A 21,305-nucleotide genomic window follows, 5' to 3' on the forward strand; every position below is an offset into this window, starting at 1 on the left:
GAAATTTTGTCTGTAAATCTTAAGTCCTGACCAAACGGCAACGCGTGTGAACGCAAGTAATCGCAAGTTGAACTTGCGTACAGATTTGTGCTCAGCTGGCTTGCCAAACGGACTCGCAAGTGCACGCAAGTCCTGGCCAAACGAAGACGCAAGTTGAAAGCTTGCGTCCACTTGCATTGCCATTTGTGCAGGACTTTGGCAACGGGAATGATGCATTTGGTTAACAGGAGGTGAGCCCAAAATGCTGGACTCTACAGTTGAACATGTTACCACATTAATTTTTTTGATTTATTTCATAATTCAACCAATAAAGAATAACCAAATTCTAACACGTGTATAATAATTCGCAACTGTTTCGAACCAGTTGATACTTTAAATCTGAACTGATTTACTTACTAATATAATCTTCCAGTTCTTCATTAAATTCTCTTAACACCAAAATAATATTACAAGATGTGCTTGCGTTTATAGATAGAAATTAACATTTTGAAAGGTTCACAGAAAGATGACACGGACTGATCATCACTGAAATCCCCAAAAATGCTGGACCACAGTGAACAGACCACATGAACAATCACCAAAAGAAATCAAACACACGTGAAATCGCAACTGTTCGAACAGTGATACTTAAATCTGAACTGATTTACTCACTAATATAATCTTCCAGTTCTTCATTAAATTCTCTTAACACCAAAATAATATTACAAGATGTGCTTGCGTTTTATAGATTAGAAATTAACATTTTTGAAAGGTTTTCACTGATGTAGAAGTATTGACACAGGTAACTGATCATTCACTGAAATTCCTCTCTAAATAAATTGAATTTCAGTTTTTTTTAAATTTATCATACCATTCTATGAAATATCCATTCCCACCCAAAGAGTCAAGTCAGATTCCCTGATAACAAAATACATTTGTTAATTTTTGATCCTTGCAATATTACTACCCGGTAATTTCAATTTGGCCTCCTTTAGGAAAAAGATTTTTATTTGCTCATTATTTTCAGAGAGTCGGAGGAAGACTTAGACCATGATATGACCATGCGGCAAATGATAAAGAATACCAGTATGTTCACTTTAAGAGGTTCCTTTACGCAGCTTTCCTGAGCCCTCCTTTGGCAGCCTTGTGGATTGCAAGACTCAAGTTTCCATATTTTATGTTGTCCTTTCACTGGAAATTTCACCGTCAACTGCTGTGGATTCTCACAGACAAACACATATGGAGATTCTGACTCCCCTTCTGGGAACTCTTCTTTGTAATCTTCTTGAGCAAGACAGTCAACAAGGTCTACACATCCAAGCAGACAGGACACAGGGTACTGTTTGGGAAATGCAATATTTTCATTCCCGTACAGAGCCCTATACATGCCTTCAACAGCTGCAATCTCCTGCTCAGTTGGCTGTTTTGCAGCTGCAGCAATCCACAAGCGCCCACGGTGGGGTGTGTACCATGTACGGCCTTCAACTTTCTTGATTCCCTGTACAAGCAGTGAAGCCCAAGGCTGGTGCATGCTAAGGCATGCACCCGTATCACTCATCTCTTGGAACTCTTTATCCTGGATGCGTAGAACTTCTTTACCGTGCTGTTTCTCCACTGCACTCTTGAAACTTTGCGGCTCATTAGCTCCCTTTGTAGAGGAAACAAATTTCAAGGAGGTGACATTTGGAAAGTTAGGATTAGAAACCCTTTGTTGTTGGGGCTTTTTATCAGAACTATAATAACCTGAAGCAAGCACAGCTGCATCGGAGTTATTACTGTAATCAACTTCAGGTTTACTCTCGTCAATGACTTTTCGGCCTGCAAAGTCAAGCGTCACTTTCATCTGCCTACGTGAGCCATGTCGCTTATCTCTGAGCTCATCTTCTTTCTTTCTTAGAGCATCTCTCTCCTTTTTGGACAGCCACCTATTAGTGTCACTTGCAAAGTAGTCACACTCATCGTCAATCACCTTTGGTGCGACGGACGCCACTCTTGTCGTACTCTATAAGCCTGTTTTTATGAGCAATAGCCTTTTGAAGACCTTCGTCTGCAGCTGACGGCTCTGTTTTTGCCCCTGTGTCACCTTCTATAGTTTGCGTCAGAAGCTTCTGATAGAGTTTTTGACTCTTTTTAGAATTTCTTGCCAAGATTTCTTGTTCTTCTTTGGTGCAGACTAAAGCTCCACAGAAGAAGCAAGGGCCTGAGCCTTCCTGCATGCAAACGATCCGTCCACATTCTGTGCAGTTATTGACCAAGCTGTGCTTTTGACCCAAGCATTCACAGGGATGCCTTCCCGGCAGGCGTACCGAGCTTCGGGCTTGTCCCTCTGCACCATAAAGTGGAACATATTTGGCGGGTTTCTTTTTTGTTTCTTTTCCTGGATGGATAGGTGGAGCCGTGCTACCAAATTCACCCGAGCACTTTTGAGAATATGAAAAATCGACATCAGAAGTTCCTCCCATGCCGGCTACAACAATTAGAAAATTCGATTAAAATTTGGCGGTGTTCGGGATTCTTTGGGTCAAGGAAACTTCGCAAGTAAGTTTCTAGCTCACTCGCAGTGTTCAGTGACAAAATGTAGCCCGTCACATCGTCTTCTACGTCTGTTATTTTCAACAGTTCTTGAATACACCACGCTTTCACTTCGGTAGAAACGGCCGCCATCTTTCTTTTTGGGAATAGCAAACACGCATGCGTTTTTGTCACTTCCGCTGATGTTTTGTGTGTTCACACCAAAAACTCAGATGTTTAAAGATGTTTGAAAGGAAGTGAGGGAGTCACTCGAATGCTTATGTCGGGATCAGAAAAACTGCCTGGTTCCGATTTTGCTTTGCCCGTATTTACCCATGTTTTGTTTTTCACAGACTGTTTTTAGTGTGAAATATGGACAGCGTAAGATATCTGTCCTACCATCAATGGAAGGAGAGTAAAGGCGACACGAGTAAATGTCCAACGTACCATCAGAAACTACTGGCGAACGTCGAGACACTTGAATCAAATGTGGGAGCGATCGACAAGCTGATAACTGGTTATTTAGATGCCACAAAGTCTTTCTGTGGGGCAGGTTCCCAGCTGGCAGAATCCTTTTCAACGGTTTTAAAAGAAACCCCGCTTCTAGAAATCTCTCAACAGCTGAAACAAGTGGTAGAAGAAATCGACCATGTCGCTCACAAGTCGAGTGTTCATATCACGAGCCATATTTTGGGAACACTTTGCGAATTCACGGCGACTTTGCCCGGGCTTAGACGAGCCATTGAAGCGCACAAAAGAAGCGTTCAGAATTACGAATCGTGTCAGGAAAACCTTGAATTGCTAGAGAAAGACGACAGCTTAGTAAACAATGATGGGAAAAGACTCAAAACAACACGACAGAGATTCCGTGCTGCTACGGAGGAACTGACGACGGAAGAAGAAAAATTGTACAGAAGCTTTTCCGAAGTAGAGGAAAATCGTGTTAAGGTATGTCGCATTTAAAGTTTACATCTAGAACGTTCTTTTTTGGCTTGACATTTGGAGTGTTGATATAATTGCGAAGCCACCGGCGCGCAAAGTGTTTTGTCGTTTCACAAACACAATATATACAACAACCTTGCAGTTTTTGTTCAATGTACAGTTTCTTTGTCAGTCAAAATAAACGCGATGGAGTTATAAATATGTGTATGAGAGATTAAATGCTTTGCACTATTGCTACATCTGTATGAATTTTGTAGACGATTAACCTTAACCTATATATCTGTTTCATGAGTGGATTAATAGATGCTTTGTCTCGAGTAAAATGCGCCAAGCCGAATCATTTTGTCATGCTCCCAAAATAACTCTTGGTGCAATTTCACAGCAAGCGTATTACCTCAAAAGTTAAATAAGCGTACGTCTTGTGCAAATACCGCTTATATCTAGCTCAGAAGTGAACAAACTAGGATATCTCGTTTGAGCTAAACTTATGGGTGATCAAGACTTTTTTAGGAATTCGTTGAAATGTTATGTCAGCTGTCAAACAAATTTATACACATTTTTGGCGTGACCTTCGGGTTATCAAAGTCTTTCAGGTGTTAAATTGCATCTTTCGCGTTAAAAAAACACTTCTAACTCTTGACGTCTTGGAAGCAAAACGTTTTTAAACCCATTATGTACCACCATGGATAGACTCCAAGTTTTTATCTGCCGCCAATGTTTAATCCAAGCTGATTTACTGCATAAGCTTATTCTGCAGAGTTTATATTTCTTTCATGTTGAGAATTTCATTCATTCTCGCAGCTTGTTGTGGATTTTTTTGAGTGGGTGTGGAGTCAAAACATCCCGATAAACTCCCTTTTATAAAAATTTCGGTGCTTGAATTTTTGTAGGAAATTACTGTATTGTGACATCACGCTTTTTTCTTCACAATAAATAATTTTCAACTCAGCATACATTTCAATTTCCATATGGATGAACAAATTTCCAAACATGTTAACCTGTATGGTCAATAAATTTCAAAATACACAGATAAATATTTGAATAATTTGGAAATACAGTTTCTCTGTTATAACAAGGACATTTTTCTGCCTTCAAGTGAAATACCATAGAAGCTCTGTTATCAGATACTTTGAAGGTGCATTTGTAAATGTCAGCAAAAATAATTATTTCTGCCATGCAAGATTAATCAGTCATATTTGATTGATTATTAAGTAGCCACACACTGGCTGAAATCCATTGTTTATGAAGCAAGAATTTTGACAATGATTGATACCTTGGACCTCAATAAAATGAAACAATTTCTAAAGATCAACTTCAAAGTTTTTATTTCAGACCTGTTACACTGTATTCTCTGATATTAAGGCTGGAGCTTTTTCTCCAGTGTCTTAAGCATTGCTATAAAGTTTAAATGCCTGCAGTAAAGATTTAGAATGTAGGGTTTTGTTGCATTGTTTTGATTTAGAAACAGGAAACGTTCATATTTTCCAAAGTGCAGGTGTATTTGAAGGGTTGATAAATTTTATAAAGTATAGCAAATTTGAACTTTTCATCCCAGTGATCCAAACTTTACATAAACATGCTAATTAAAGCTGCTTTAGAATTTTTTCTTCAGGTAAAATGTTAACTGGTTTTAAATAACATTCATTTTATTTTTCTTTGACTTTACAAATTTTTATAAGTGGTACCTATTATTTTTTTTTCTGTTCCACCAGGCAACTGAATGTTGATATTTCTGCTAAATTGCAAATATAAAACTTCTGCCTGAAAGAACATGCATGTTTACAAAATAACATGAATATTTTAACAAATTATCTACATGTTATTTGTGAATTTAAATGAAATTATTGCTTCTGGTCCACTTTTCATTGCATTTTCAGTTCTTCTTTGAGGCATGTTTATACTACACTGTTGTCTGTTTTGTATAAAGAGAGTGTACTATCATATGATTTTCTTAAGGGTGCATAGGAACTTGCTAGAACAAATTTGATTTGAATTTGTAAGTTGGCAAACTGCCATTTAACAATGAAATATTGTGCTGCGACATTGCAGAGTTATATCTGTGGAAAGGAACATCTTGTTTGACTAAAGCAATAAAGTTCTGCCAGAGGTTGATTTTATTAGATAATGAAACTGAATGTTATAAATACAGGTTATTGCATTGAGGATCAAAGCTTTAAGGACAATTTTAAATGTTAAGGATAATTTGAAATCAAGGGCTTTATTAGCCAATCGGAGCATTGGAACAGTCACTATAACTGCAGCACTTTGTATAGGTGTTATAATCCAACAATAATATATTATCCTTTTCTTCAGTCATTTTCCAGCAAAATTTTTCTGTGTAAAAAAGGTTGTCCATGTTTACTAAAAAACCTTGTGACCTTGACGTGATGATTTTTATAATATTTCCATCCATTTATTGCTTGGGTAGAGATTTTTAGTGATTTTCATTTTTCTAGAACACATACCAAATTTAGAGATTTACCGGTACATTTCCCTGCCATTTTCACTCCCTAGGGATAATGTTAATGTATCAAGTCAATAATGTGGTTGTAGGGTGCCACAAGACCTATTTTAAACAATGATACAACATAAAAATGCTTGATGGTAGATTTGGTAGATTAGGACATTATACAGCCAGAAACTGAAAAATATTTTTGATGCAAATTTAGCACTCACCCACCCTGACCATCTATGGTGTGGTTATTTTATCATTTTTGGCCAGTACAAATTGTACAGTTTTGGTTTTAAGTCCCAGGAGTGACCAACTTCAAATTTCTCCTCACAATATCAATAGTAAAACAAGAGGATAGGTTATGAGAATTAATAAAATGATTACCAAAGGGAAATTGCTGCACATGATCTTTTAACAAATTCTCCCAACAGAAACTATAAGAAAATGTTTGGAGATCAGTCAGAAAGAAGAATTTGTATGTGAATATTGGAGCTTAAAGGGTTACAATGGCAGGAACTGCCAAAGTTGAGTTTCCATTCCTGTGATTGGTAATGTTGGGAGAATTAATTTGGGAAAAACGAATTAATCAAAAAACGAATTAATCATTTTTATATGGTATTTAATAATTATTGTGATTGATATTTCTTTAGATGTTGGGCTCTTGCTTCCTCTCACTGTTACAAGTCCAGTCGGAGTTCTTGATGTCGTCAGCTGACATGACGGCATCACTTGGTGGCTTCCATGAGATTGGTGACTATCTGCGGGACAGAGAAGTTACCCTGGCTCTCAAGGACGCCACGGCAACATGGCTTTCTCTTGCTCAGGTATGTCAGGTGTTTTGCAATAAATTTGTCAACATGAAGACAAGTATAAGTGAAAGTTTACCAAGCAGAAAATGTTTGTTAAAAGTTTATTACCTGTGCTAGTCACTGATACCCAAGGAACATATACAGTACTGTGCAAAAGTAATGCAAATTATATGAAATTCGTTTTTTGTTCTTGCAAATTTTTGTTCTTGAGAATTACTTAAAATTATCGAGATGTGTTTCGTTGCGCTCCACGCGAAAAAATTGTGAAGTTCGTTGAAAATTCGAGACAGCGAATTTTTGAGGTAGACAAACAATGACTTATCGAAATTTGAAGCAGCGAAATTCGCTGCATGTAGCTTTCGTTCGACATTTTAATAAACTATTGCGAAGCGCATTCCATCAAGTTCGTAACAATAAAATAAAAAATAAATTATTTGAGCCAAGACAAAGTAAAATATAACTGAAATTTCAATTTTAGTCATCAGGCTGGTGACTTCGGTACCAATTTAGTTGCTAGATCGAAAATTTTAGTTGCCATGGCGACTTAAATGGTTTTTAATTGGAGGGTTGTAACTTGCTACAATGTACATTTCCTTGCAGTCAAACCAAGCTTTGCGACAAGGAGAGGTATTGTCACGAGAACAGTTTCAGCTCCTAACTTTGGGTGGTCAGGGGGAACTGGCTGATCCAGAAAGAAAGGAGATGATACAAAAAGTCAATACTTTGCTGAAGGTAAAGATTAACTCTGTACATGTCAGGCATATGCATGCGACCCTGTTTAATCCACATGTGCAAATCATTTTCCCCTGTTGACATTCTTTATACATCTTTATTTGTAGAATTACAAAAAGGGTTTTGATCAAGCACCGACGCCTGAAGCAGACATACCTGCTGGCTTCCACAGGAATCCCAGAGGAATAGAGCTGGCTCTAAAGGTAAGCTGCACTGTTAGTGACATCTCTTCTCTTTTGAGGCTTTTAATGAACATTGAGAAAGTTGGTAGAGATTCATGTAACTGATATAAAAGGCAGGTTTAAAACTTCAGGTTTACCATTATAATAGTTGTTCAAGTTCATTGTATTTTTTTATTTCATTTATTTACTTAACTGTAAAACAGGACCCTGTTAACAACAGCACCCTTTTCACTGATGGGTTATCCTCTTTAAAAATTCATTCAAATTGTCGTTGCCATTATCACCACCATCATCATCATCATCATCATCATCATCATCCTTATCATCATCATCATCCTCACAATATTTCCTCTATCCTAGGTCTCCTCTGGGAGAATAGGGCCATAATCCTCACCATGACGACATCGCGGCGATGAAAATGTGTAATTCAGCCGACCCGAGTCAGGTCGGGTATTTAATATTCATAACCTCTCACATCAAATCAGGAGTCGTCTTGGGAGTCTCAAAGCGGGCTGTGAAAACGCGGTTCGAGTCCAAGTTTCTATTGATGTTAAAACCGGTTTTGAAAGCAAAACATACCGGTATTCTGATAGTAAAATGTTTATCGGTTCATGTTCAAAGCGAGTGCTCGCTTATCTAAGGAAAACTGATCGAATTGTAGTGTTCAAAGCGTGTGTACGTTTGCTTGTTTTAGGGTAACTTGCCGAAGTTCGAAGCGTGATCTCGCCTGTCTGAATAAAACTTTTGGAGCGTGTGTTTACTTAGCTAAGTTTTCATGTTCAAAGCGTCTGTTCACTTATCTGAATAAAACTTACGGTGGTTCTCATATTTAAAGCGTGTGTTCATTTGTGTGAATACTACAAAGAGTTTGGTCTCACTTTTAATACATGAATATTCCCTACGCACCGACAGATATATTTTTTCTTTTGGAGCGTACGCGTCCCACAAGAATTAAATCACTTCTTCAACAAGCTTACGAAGGTGTTTATAACAGCAAAGAACACTACAGTGAAAGAAACCATTCCTGATTTAGATTAAATTGTTGCGCTAAATGTGCTTGAGATATTTCTGCGAGCGAAAGTTTTTTTTTTTTAATTGTTGAATAAACACGTGCAACAAGTCAATTGTTGGGACAAGTTCTCATCGGCGCGGGTTGATTGAAATACCGAAACTTTTATCTTTTAATAAATGTTCACGGCGTATCATATAAACTTTCATAGAACATCAGTTTTACTCATTGATATCATTTCACCATTTAAATAAACGACTTATGCCAAATAGAACAAAGAGAAATCATTCTTTCTGCTACTTGCCGTGACGCTTCAACAGACAATGAGTCGGCAATTATTCATTCCACAAACAAGTCTCGCCGGCGTGTGCGAATGACAGAAAATTTATCTCGCAAAAAAGTTAATATATTTTCACGACGCATCAGAAAACTTTCGTAGAACATTGTTTCTCTTTATTAAGATCATTTCACCGTTTAAATCACTGATTTACGCCAAATAGAACCAGAGATATAATTTTTTCCTACTTGCCTTTACGCTACAATAGACAATCAATTAGCAAACAAGTCTCGCTGGCGCGTATGCGTGTTCGAAACTTTCTTGAAAAAAAATAATTAATGTTTACGGCGCATCATATAAACTTTTTCAAAAAAAGAGGTCACATATTTCAAGCGAGTGTTTGCTTGTCTGAACTGAATTTATCGAAGTTTTCATGTTCAAAGCGTTTCACTTTGTTCACTAGTTCGTTTACTTGTTTGATGTACGCGTAGTCACAAACCGGTTTTTTGTGTTCGAAAAAACTGAATTCGGTTGCTAAGTCACTTAGTCTCCCGTGGGACATCTACCGCTTCATTGGGCATGCCTGAATTAATAACTGAATTCGTAATGAATTACACATTTTCATCGTCTTGATGTCCTAATGCAATATAATTAACATGTATTGTTGTATGTAAGCAACAGCAGTGGTGAACTGCCAGGATTTAATCAAATGTTATCATTTCCCTTTTTGTTAGTCAAAATTTAATGTTATAATAATAAAATCCTTGTTTCATCAGGGATGTTGTAGCGAGCTAGAGGCCGTGGCTGCTGGCGGTGTCACAGAAGCTGTCACTGCTCAAGAAATGGAACAACAGATCCTGAAACAAATTCCTAAATTACAATTAAAAATTGGTGAGATACATGTAGCAATAATAATTATCTTACCTTGCCTAAGTTCAAACCTACTTGGATGACATTCTCTTGAATATGACTTAAATTTGTATTTTACCCAGTTAAATGACAATATCTCCTTGTAGTTCACTAGTTGTATCTAGTTGCTTCATTAATTCTATTGCATAGATACTGTAAAGAAGAAAGGAGACATTAATAAGTCTTTTACTTGCAGGTTATGTTATGACTGAGATTTGCTCTTCCCCGAGTAAGGCCAATGACAACTACAAGTCTAAATTGGTAAATATTTTGATTTTATCACATTTTATTCGCAAAAAAGTTAAAAATTATTTGATATGCCAGGCTAAAAACTATAAAAATATTATAAGAACTGATCATTTTTAACTAAGGCTGAACAATTTCAACGTGTTGTCATGAGGGTTAGGTGAACCCTGAGGATGATACTACAAACATCAAAAACATTCATTTCTTGTAATATTTTTATGTAAGTTTTTTTAGCTTTGTATTTAAATCAGTTTGATTTTATTTAGTGGGAGGTCGGGTGGCCTAATGGTTTATTTATAGTTTGTTGTCCCTTTAGACAGATCCATAGGTGTGATCCATGCATATGTGTGGTACATTCCCTGCCCTATAATGAGGCCCTGCCAGGGTAAATTCCGACAAGCAACACAGCCCAAAAAGTTGCAACAAACGACAACCCTTTTGGAAAATCTTAAATTCCAACAAGGACAGCAGTTTTCCTTCAATTTTCCTTCAATTCAACTACCAACAGTAATGGGAAAAGCTATAAAACAGCGACACAGAATATTTTTAAATTTAAACAAGTGACACAGGATCCCCCCCCCCCTGGCAGGGCCTCTATAGTACGTCTCTCAATGTAGGTGTATGAGTGGGTCCTAGTTCACAGCGGTCAAACGCAAAAAACATCACATCCGGTCTTTGCCGCCTCGAACTTTCGACTTGAAAGAGGGCAAACTTTTGTAAGAAATTGTTAAAGAAATAGTACGGTGAAAGAACAGTTCAAGCTGGGACACTCAGTGGAGATGAATTATCAAATTTCCAATCCATAAGCGGCGTATAAACTTTAACTTTCCAGGGACGGCGTTAACTTTTGGCTTTAAAGTGAAAGTTTTCGGAAAATTTAAGACTTTGTATGGAAAATGTTGGTGGGAATTACACAAGAACTGCGCACGCGCGCTGCGTTTGACCGCTGTGTGGGGTCCTAGTGAATTCCTTATATTCTGAGTATACTTAAAATATTTGATTTATTGTAAAAAAATATGGCAAAGTTTAAAAATTGTTTTGTTAGAGACTAGTAATTGTTGTAAAAGGACTACTCTAAAATAATAATGATGAAATCACAATTCACTCTAAACAGCACTGCATCAGAGACCTTGTTAGCTCTGTTGCCAAGCAGAATGACATCCCCCTTAACCGTGAGACCCTGGATATGTTTGTGCTGATGGTGTTGTACGAGGCATGTTCTCCAGTTGCCAGCTCTGCCGCAAAAACTGCTGTGCAGCTTCTGTTTGGCAGAGCACACCTGGTGAGTTAACTTTCGTTTAGCTTTCAATTAGAAGTCAGGGTTTGAAAAAAGTGCTGAAACTTGAAACCCACTGTATGTGAAAATGGGGATTGTAATGTGTCTGCATGATCAGATTTTATTATTTTTTATGTCAGAACAAAAGAAGTGGAATATCATTGCTAGTGTCACTAGATGGTACTTGAGTTTCTTTTCTGTTTTAACATGTTTCAACCTTTCTGTTTTAAATAGGTGACAGCTAAACCAAGTAAAGAGAAAAACACTCGGCTGGCCCAAGTGTATATGAAGGGAACATCCATTCATGTTGAGGTCTCCACCACCTGGTATGAAATTTTTGTGTTTACAAATAATACCATGTTAATGATTTATATAGGTAGTTTGCCTAAGGTAGTTTGCCTTAAGCAGGATCGTTTGCATCAAGTTAAAGTATTGTTTAAAAGCTCTTTCCATTAATTTCCTTAGGTCCTTATTTTTTTAATGCCTTTTGAGGTGGGAAGGAAAGGGTCTTAGCTAGAGGGGGTACATACATTCACATTAAACTATTTTACTGGAATTTGATAATACAAATCATCACCCATACATGTTTATTAAAGGAACCATTGTTTTCCCATTCTGTGTTTAGGGTCATCACAGAAGATGCTACGACGTTTGCTTGTCTGTTAAAAGACCTGGACTTTCCTTCTCCTTTGGGTACAGTGGATGCTGTTTATACATCCAAGTTCAGCTTAATGGACTATCTAGAGGACAAGTGAGTAACTTATTTGATGTGTTAATCATTAAAAGGCCTGTGTCACGACTGAGTTTAGTCTACTTTATTAAGTTTTGCCAAATACTCACTATGAAACTTGCAATGTAATGTAAGCGAAGAAATTACTTTGCATGTATCTAAATGACAAAACCATAGCTTTGATTTATTACAAACAAATATGAATCCTGGTGTTATAATCGAACATTACAAACAAACAAGATTAACTTTGAAAAACTGTTCAACCACCCATTTCACAATCTGTTTTAATCTTCTTCAATTTTTGTCCATCTGTTCCTTCTTTTGTATTTGCCTTGTCATTGATCAAATGTTCCTTCACTGGACATTATTAAATGGTTATTTTTATATTTCTCTCAATTAGGTGGTTATTAAGTTACAGTATTACTAAATTTGGCTAAAATTTGTGACACATTGCCTTAGGCAAACCCTCCTTATTATAGCAGAAAGAGTTTGATTTGATGCACAAGGCTTTGCAGATCCAATGGGTAATCACTGTTTGTGCTTTTACGTGAAACTTATTTCTGTAGTGTGAAGCAACTTAAAGTATTGCTGCTCCTCCGTGGATGAAATCAAATTCTGGATTGCATCTTTTTTCTAATCATAATCATGACATTATGGCTATGCTCAAATTCTCAACCCCTAGAGTTACAGTCAGACAAACTTATCATTAAATGGATTTTCACTGTTGCTTTAAAACCTCTAGCAAAGCTTTCCTCATACAGACCTCCCACTTGGCAAATAACATTTTTTTATATTTCACTTTCTTTGTCATTTTTCAGAGAAAGACCTCTGCCTGCAATTCACATACAACGTCGCAACCTTTCCAAGTCTCCACCACTGCTGACTAAACTTGACGCATCCCCAAGCCACAAACATAAAAGCTTTAGAAAGACTTTCACTAAAGCCACGTCTAAGATATTCTCACGGAAGTCTGTGGCATTTAAGGCAATCAATAATGTGAATATGGTAGCTGATGCTACTAATCAGAATGCTGCGTCTAGTGCAGGCACTAGACATGAATCAGCAGGTATGCTAAAAAATATTGTAAGTTACAAATAATACAATTATTTATTGTATTATGTAGTTCCATAAATTATCCATACCTTTCCTAACTCCCATCCCTCTGGAAATTTCAATTAAGCTTCATACATTTCAAGTTCAATTTCAAGTTTTTGGCCTTTGAGACGCCTCCCGTCCCCAGGAATTTCCAGTCCATTCTGTGGGTGGGGGGGGGGGGGGGGGAGTATGGCCATTTTCTGGAACCACACATTGCATGTTCTGATAGGTTGTCTAGGGTTGTGTAATTGTGTAAGGCCGGTAATGCACAACAACTACACATGTTTGTTGCCATGTTTGTAAGACTTTACTCAGGCACTTAAAATCATGTAATTATGTTTACATACAAGCAGGTTATATAATATTACAATACATTGCTTTTCTCTTCAGGTAATCGAACATCTGTAGCATCAAGCACTGACACAGGAGATGAACATGACACAGACATTGATGACCCAACCCCCCTGCCCCCACCACGCCCACGGCACTGGGCCAAGAGGGCAAAAGAACAGTCCATGGCTCCTGAAAGTACGTCAGGAAATGTCACTGAAGAGCAAAAGGCTGATGATCCCTCGTCACCAAGTGACTGGTCAAAATCTGTTCCACAGTTTCCATTGCCAACATTTAAACCTACTATGCAAAGTAAGTTACACACATCTGAACTTGTGAACATACAATTTGCTTGAGAGTTTTTGCTTCTTGAATTGGCATTTTTCATGAGGTTAATTGTTGGTATTTCTGTGTGATTGTTATTAGCCAAAAAATCAGATTAATGTTCCAAGGAGAAAAACGTGCACACTGTGCTAGCCAGTTATCTCGTTTTATGTACTTAATTCATCATGAATTCATACTGATAATGTAGCTCTCAATAAATCTGTGTACAAGTGTAATGACTCGGCTCTTGCATGCAAAAATTCAAACACAAGCGACAACCAGAGCCACTTCACAAATCTCTGTTGGGCTACGTAATCAGAGTGGTCAATACAAACTTGAACATCTGTTTTAAGGGTTCCTACAACTGCCGGTATTCTGCAACAGGGGAGTGTATCAGATTTTGTTTAATGCTTCACTTTGCTTAAAAGTTCTTGGATCTTTGCATATGGCCATCAGTTTAGTCAAAGCACATGCCTTGAATTTTTGTTGTTATCGATTTTTTTGGGAAAATTTCAATTCACAGGTTTTTCTTTATTAAAGCATGTATTAGAGATTTGTCTTATTTGCGAAAACTTTATTTTCTTCAGATTCTCAGAGTGAATTGTCACTAGCCTCTCAAGAAGAACTCACAGAAGTAATCAACTTTCTTTCTGGTGCACCAATCAAACTCCGACTGCTAAGTGACGACGACACCAATCCCAGCATGGCAGACAGTCACATGACACCTGTGGACAGTGGTCTGGGAAGCATTTACAGTGTGGCCTTCAGTAACATCACTCAGCCTAGTTCTGCAGCCCCATGTGCGAGTGAAAAAACTGACAACAAAGAATCTATTGATGAGGTTGCACCATCATGTAGCCAATCAGAGACCAAGGAAAGAGCTACAACTCCTGAAGTGCATTCCTGTAAGGGTGCAGAGCCTTCAATGGTTACCATAGAGACACAGACGTCACCTTCAAGTGAACTGTGTCCAGTTTTGTTAGTCAAATCGTCAGAATCTGACAGCAAGGAACAGCATAGTTGTCCATCACCAGGGAATGATGCACAGCAAAAACAGCCATCAAACAAGGAGAAAGAAGCAAATGATGAGATTCAAAAACTTGTACTGCCAGAAAATGACAGCAAACTGGAGAGTGATGATGAGAAAAGTGTCACTCCTCAACCAGTGTTGCCGTCACAAGCAAAGCACGATGCTGTTGATGTGATTGACACAAGTCCAGACAGTGTATCCAAGGCTGACACACCCAAATTGAGTGTTGGAAATGATGAACAGACTAAAGCGAACAAGACGGCCAGTCCTGTTTTTGTAACAGTCAGCTCAGAAGAGTGTGATGGTGATAAAACAGTGTCCATCAGTGAGAGTCTTAGGTAAGGACATCTTGAGATTTGAATCGTGTTGTTATGTTAGATACCATGTACCATGTAACCACCGACCGGTTAGCTCAGTTGGTAGAGCGACGGACTACAGTGCGGGAGGTCTTGGGTTCGAGTCCCAGACCGGACCAACACTCAGGGTCTTAAAATAACTGAGGAGAATATGCTGCCTTTGCAATAACATCTGCAAATGGTTAGATATTCTAGTCTTCTCGGATAAGGACGATAAACCGTAGGTCCCGTCTTCTGCATCTTCAGTGTTGTGGTCAGCAGGGGACGTAAAAGAACCCACACGCTTATCGTAAAGTGTAGGGCATGGAGTTCCCGGTGTTGTGGTCTGGTCTTTGCCCGTTGTATTGTGCTTACTGTGAAATGCTCGGAGATATTAGCTGTATAAGCTACTCTTCAAATCCGAGGGTAAACAAAGTGATGATGATGATGATGATGATGATGATGTACCATAGTGTACATTAGTTATCTGTTGCTGGAAGGATTGAGGTTACTGTAATCTGTTTTGACTTTAAATGTCTAGAAGCGGACTGCTGGTGTGGCTAAGGGTTGGGCATTGGGGTGTGGGAGTCAGCCTACAAAGTAGAAGTCCCAAATTGTGGGCCATGCTACTGTAAAATAATAGCAAAAATTAATATTGCTTGTCCTGTTCAATTTCCTGGCAGTCATTTATAAACCTGGCCCGACTTCAAAGACATCACTATCTAGTGGAAAAGTGTCCACAAAACAAACTATGCTATCCACTGGATAGTGATTTGTCTGGTGGATAGCATTATCCATTTTTTGGGCAACCAGACCCTGGTTGTAAGAGGCAGTGGGAAAGTAAAGTGCCTTGACCAAGAATACACAGCCAGGCTCAAAACCTTGAATCCAGCATGCTAACCATTAGGCCACCAGTCTCATCTGCATTTATGAGATTCAATAATTATACTGTTACAGTGTTCCTATTATGATTGTGTAAATAATGGATGACATTTCTTTTTAATTCAAAAAAGGAGTGTATGGGAGAAAGCCAGTCCTCCATCAGATTGTTCCGACAATGGAAGCAGCAATGCCGAAAGCTCACAGCTTCGCAAGAAAGACATACACGGCTCGCAGGACACACTCTATCACAGCTGCTGGTCTCTGTCTGACTTCCCCGGCAATGAGAAGAGTGATGAGGGCAATGAAGATGCTAAGAGTCTCAATGAGAATTTGCTGCCGAGTAATTCAGGTGCAGGTTTACTGGACCTCGGTTTGAAGTGGTCAAGTTACGGGAGCAGTATCCATGGCAACCCAGTATGGGCCAATATTCCCAATGTAAGAAAATTTGCTGCACTTTTTCTGTATAATTTTATTATTTCGCTTTTCTGAACATTTTGTTATGCTAGTGGGAAAAAGCATCAGATAAAATGTAGGTATTGGTAATCAAAAGGGCTTGTTCCACTAGCAACCATTGCTTACCTTAGCTAATTTCTTTCAAAACCCTCAAATCCTCAAAACTGATTTATTTCTAAATTCTCCTTACCTTTCAAGTGTTTAGGTTATAGGAATCAACAGGTTAATCATGTCAGGAGAGATAAAATGACTAAAACAGAGAACTTTGGTGTCCTCAACTAAAGTTGACCAAAATTTTTAGAACTGAATTTTTACCCATTGTGTTAAGCTAAGGTGTTGTAGAGAAGAATTATGAATTTACATGTAATGGTTCTGATCTCGTTTACTCTTTCTTCAGGCTTCTGGAAGCAACTGGAACCAGTCCCAGGAATCCCTGAACACGGATCGATCAGGAAGAGGGAAGACTGTGTTCTCTCTTGGGCTGGGAATTACTGGACCCGACTTGCTGGCTGCTGCCCGAGGAGGAAGGTACTTGATGTAACAATGCATGAAGTGTAGGCTAAATTGTACAACGTTGCTAATAGAATTCTCCACGATACTTATTATCAAGTCAGAAAATAGTCAAGAAGACTAGTTGTGCAACTGAATGATTACTTTTGTTGTTAAACTATTTTGTGTGATTGGTTTGCAGTTGTGAAGTGATGCCTACTGAAAATGTTTCCTTTGTGCCGAATGTTGGAAAGCCTTGGAGTACTGAGGATCTAGTGCAAAAGGTAACGTCTTCTCTCTTAATGTACCGTTGACAGAGAAGAAAAACCTTGAAGGATAGCTGTGCAAGAGCTGGTGACGACTCCTCACCCCAGCTTTCACACGGTCATGTTTCTTGCGTTTTCAAGTTAAGCTCAACAATCCATTAGAGAACAAAGAGACTACTTCTAGACTAACGGTAACAGAGGGTTTATAACAAGAACTCGCCAAAGTACACTCACTGTTAAAGGGAGGGTCGATGATATGTGCATGTACATTATCGTAGACGGTAGAATTTTGAAAAGTCAATTTGACATGATTTGGCCCAACATAAAATAAATTAAACAATTTCCTTAACATTCACGTTAAACATCCATTCAAGACCCTAAAGCGAGGTTGCGACAACATGCGAGGCACAGAGATCTGCTTCGTTTAAGCATGTTTGTGTTCAGTGTTTGATCGTTCTTTACCCTTTCTTCTTTAGAATCCTTGGTCAACCCGAGAATCTTCCCCACCCCTACTGTGGGCCAAGACGACGTCGCTAACAGAAGATACTTTGAGGCCATCTCACCACCGACCCCCTCTCCCACCACAGCACTACAGCGACCCTTTCCTCCCGAGGGAGAACTGGTGGCCACAGGGGAGGGGTGCTGCGCCTTCAGGGTATCCCCACCCTTCCTATGCACGGTACCATACAAACCTTCAGCGTCAACGTGCTTTTGACAACATGCCATATGGAATGCCGGGAAATTTGCAGAGAGGCCGTGGTACAATGGGCGCACAGTCGGCGTTTCAACCGGTTCAAACCGGTTTTCGGAAGCAAGGTCAACAAATGCAGCAGGCGCATCTTCAGGTACCGTCTCACTACGCGGCGGGGCATGGGTCGCATCACAACTCAAATCCTCGCTTTTAGTAACCAAAACCGGATGGAGACCCTAAACAGAGAATTGTAGGTTGTGTAGTTTTAGGTGTTGCATGTTTAAGACTAACTAAACTGTGTTATTCTAACAATTACATTTTTTAATCCTGTAATAATCAAGAATTAGTTTTGAGTACCGAAATTAAGTTGGTTTTGATTCTCTCTTCGAACCGTTTAAGATGACTGGTAAAAGTGTTTTTTTTTTTAAGTTTTTTATTCGCTCCTCTTAAAAGCTGCGTGAAAAACAACCAATCAGCAAAGCTAACCGTGGGTCAGCTTATGCGAATTATGCCACTTTTCCCGCGCTTAACGTCGGTTACCTGTTTTCCCGCGCTTGGCATCCGTTATACGTTTTCCCGCGCTTGGCATCGCCTACATGTTTTTCGCGCTTGGCATCAGTCACACTACCGTGTGCTTGGCACCGGTTGCATGTTTTCCCGCCCTTGTGTTAACTTTGGTGTCAGTTCTACAACAGTTATCAAAAATCGTTTAAGGTAAATAATTAGTGTTAAAGAAATGATGGAAAATTTTCCAGCGGTTTTCAAAATTACGCGAACAAAGAAAATGTTGGTGAAAGGTTTGCCTTTTACTTGCCTATAATCATTGTTGCGAGGCCAAACGAGTATTGTATTGGCAGATTGTCGTTACCGGTCACGCGCTTAGCTCGTGCAAACCTCGCATCCACTCAGATTTCAGTTGCTGTTTTATAGTTGATACCAGCTAAAAAGAAAATCTTTATGTTGGTCGTTTTAGTTTCTTAATGGCATAACGTTGAAAACCGCTTGAACAAAGTAAACGATTAAGTAAAATCATTTATGGAACTTTTAGAACGTTTAAAGTAAAATGCAGTATTTAGTTTGTGTAAGAATACTTAACAAAGTGTAAAATTTGAATAACAGTATTATTTTTGGATAAATATAAAACTTAACTGGATAAAGAAGGTTTTACTGTATAAATAAGATTAAGATCTAGTTTTTCTCGATAAACAACATTAATTATATTTACAAGTTTTAACCGGGAATAGCATTAGAGCTTATAGCAATATTGTTTTTTTGTTTCAGTAAATAATTAAGCATAAAATCCATCAGCCTTCACCTCAAATCAATTGTTTTTCACAGTTTTTTTTTTATTGATAGCAATTTTGGTTGCAAAAAGCTGTGCTTTTAGAACGTTGCTTGGAACGCGGGCGCGCCAGGTGGCTTTAAAAAGAATTTGTGGGACTGCAACCTGCAGAATGGGTGTTTTGCAAGGTTCTTGGTGGAGCGCGCAAGCAGTGTGAAGCGAGAGTGCTCGCGCACCACCAAGAGCTTAGTTTGCACTGAAAACTGCGTGCTTTTAAGGTTAGTTTGCTTAATTCTATATAATTTTAGTTCCTTTGTATATTTTGAGCCGTTTTCCCATGGCATCTTGTGTCACCTTGCTTAACTTAGACAGAGCGTTTGCACTGTGAAAGTGATGTCATGTTTGGCCATTATGCCTTCTACTTTTCGTGTATTTTATATAGTTTTTGGTTGTCCGTCAACCTGCTTTTACGACAAGGCAGTTTGGCGTAAAGCCAATCGACCGGCTACACCCAACGCATGATGTCACCGTTGCTAGAGTTATCTTGAAAGAAGCTATGGTATTGTTGTAAGGTTCTTGGCAGAATGTCTCCGCAGTGTTGCTAGGCCTTGCTAAAGAAAAGAGCATTTTTGTATGAATCTTCTTGGTATTGTAAGAGTCTTGGGGAAGGCCTCAGCATTATTGCTAGGGCCTTTGTTGGGGGGAAGCCATAGCATTGTTGCTAGGGCCGCCTTGATGGAGGCCGTAGAACTGTTCCTAGGGTCTTCTTGATGGAGTCCATAGAATTGCTGCTAGGGTCTTCTTGTGAGGAAGCCGTAGCACTGTTGCTAGGGCCGCCTTGATGGTAGCCGTAGAATTCTTGCTAAGGTCTTCTTCACGGAGGCTCTATAGGATCATCTTGGCGAAGGCTGTAACATTGTTACTAAAGTCGTGTTACTTAACAGTGAGCAGAAAACGTCGCTATATGCTTGCACGGATATTCTTTGTTTGGATGTTTGTACTGTGAAGCTCAACTATGAGTCACCTTTATTTAGTCTCAACTATGAGTCACCTTTATTTAGTGCTTTGTATCATAAACACCATTCTAACGTTTTTTGTTGCAGATTAAATAGCAGTAATAAGAAAGCCTTTTTATCGCTATGGTAAAATATTATTTAATCAAAGAAAGAGTAAAAGTAAATTTTACGGGGCTAATTTTATAATTAGTATTTACGTTACTTCGACTTGTAAAAAGATATCAATTAAGTCTTAAGCTTTAATAGGCTAAGTCACTCTATTTTTGACATTTCTGTTACATTCAGAGTTATTTTAAATCCTTGATGAATAGTTGAAAACCAATGCTAAGAAGTAGGGTAGAAGAACAAATGATTAAGACTGAGCAAAATTCAATTTATTCCGAAATTCACTTTGTATGAAAACGAGTCTACTGCAGCATTGTTCGTCATTGAATAAGTAATTAATTTTCATCTGAAAGTGTGGAGATTTTAATCAAGGAAGAAAGACAACACTTGTCAAACGTAGAGTGACTAGCGCCGCGACGGCTTGATAGCGGCAAAAAAATTAACAGTAAAATTGTAGTGTCAGCTTTGTCCACGGGGTATTCCCGAGGTTGGCCGCCATCTTGGATTTCAACGTCGAGAGAACCCAGTGCGACAACGCTGCATGCCTTCCTAGATTTGCGTTTATTTTGTGTAGATTTATTTTTTTGTAGCATTCAATATTAAAAGAATTGAAAGAGGGGTTTTATTCTACCTCGTCACGCAACGTTTGATCGCTGCGTGACCGCCCAGATTGAGCGCGGGTCGCATTGGACGACATCGGTCGAAGTACCTGTTATGAGATTCTATATGAAGTACTATCTAAACTATTAGATAAAAGGACTTATCCTTTACTTAATTACGTTTAATTTTGTTCTTGATTATTGTAGAGACAAAAGCTGTATGAAAAGATGGTAAATAAAACGAAGTACTATTTGAATCCTTGTCTGAGTTAATCCTCTTTAGAGAGACCATTATTTTTTTTTGAGAGGGGGGAGGGGCAATTACCAAAAAAATTTTTGCACAGAAAAAACGGC

The 21,305-nt window shown here is 38.5% G+C and overlaps 2 protein-coding genes and 1 non-coding gene across 3 annotated transcripts; 2 read left to right on the forward strand and 1 right to left on the reverse strand.

The window, feature by feature from the left end:
• Positions 1–633: 633 nt before the first annotated feature.
• Positions 634–2,814, reverse strand: LOC144651226 (activating signal cointegrator 1-like). Its single transcript, XM_078511143.1, is given in 4 exon segments — positions 634–1,134; positions 1,136–1,951; positions 1,953–2,453; positions 2,455–2,814. Coding segments are annotated over 4 exon segments (1,551 nt in total). The 5' UTR covers positions 2,644–2,814; the 3' UTR covers positions 634–1,089.
• A 48-nt stretch (positions 2,815–2,862) lies between these two features.
• LOC144651191 (uncharacterized) lies at positions 2,863–21,208 on the forward strand. Its single transcript, XM_078511098.1, has 16 exons — positions 2,863–3,438; positions 6,535–6,708; positions 7,294–7,425; positions 7,533–7,628; positions 9,670–9,784; positions 9,999–10,063; positions 11,163–11,330; positions 11,559–11,650; positions 11,950–12,075; positions 12,873–13,120; positions 13,540–13,791; positions 14,391–15,171; positions 16,182–16,485; positions 16,901–17,031; positions 17,195–17,276; positions 17,735–21,208. The coding sequence occupies exons 1-16, from the start codon at positions 2,863–2,865 to the stop codon at positions 18,161–18,163; spliced, it is 3,771 nt and encodes a 1,256-aa protein (XP_078367224.1). The 3' UTR covers positions 18,164–21,208.
• Positions 15,235–15,308, forward strand: Trnac-aca (transfer RNA cysteine (anticodon ACA)). Its single transcript has one exon. It is a non-coding gene; the product is annotated as a tRNA-Cys (tRNA).
• Positions 21,209–21,305: the final 97 nt, after the last annotated feature.

This window comes from Oculina patagonica, chromosome 4 (genome assembly GCF_052425735.1).
Source record: "Oculina patagonica isolate OP01 chromosome 4, crgOcupat, whole genome shotgun sequence".
Lineage (NCBI taxonomy): Eukaryota > Metazoa > Cnidaria > Anthozoa > Scleractinia > Oculinidae > Oculina > Oculina patagonica.

What these genes read in the sequence shown, in the direction of transcription:
- LOC144651191 (XM_078511098.1), top strand. Translation starts at nt 2,863, where the DNA reads ATGGACAGCGTAAGATATCTGTCCTACCATCAATGGAAGGAGAGTAAA. An exon ending in GAATAGAGCTGGCTCTAAAG is followed by an intron (nt 7,629 to 9,669) that starts GTAAGCTGCACT and finishes TTGTTTCATCAG; the next exon opens with GGATGTTGTAGCGAGCTAGA. An exon ending in GCTGCTGCCCGAGGAGGAAG is followed by an intron (nt 17,032 to 17,194) that starts GTACTTGATGTA and finishes ATTGGTTTGCAG; the next exon opens with TTGTGAAGTGATGCCTACTG.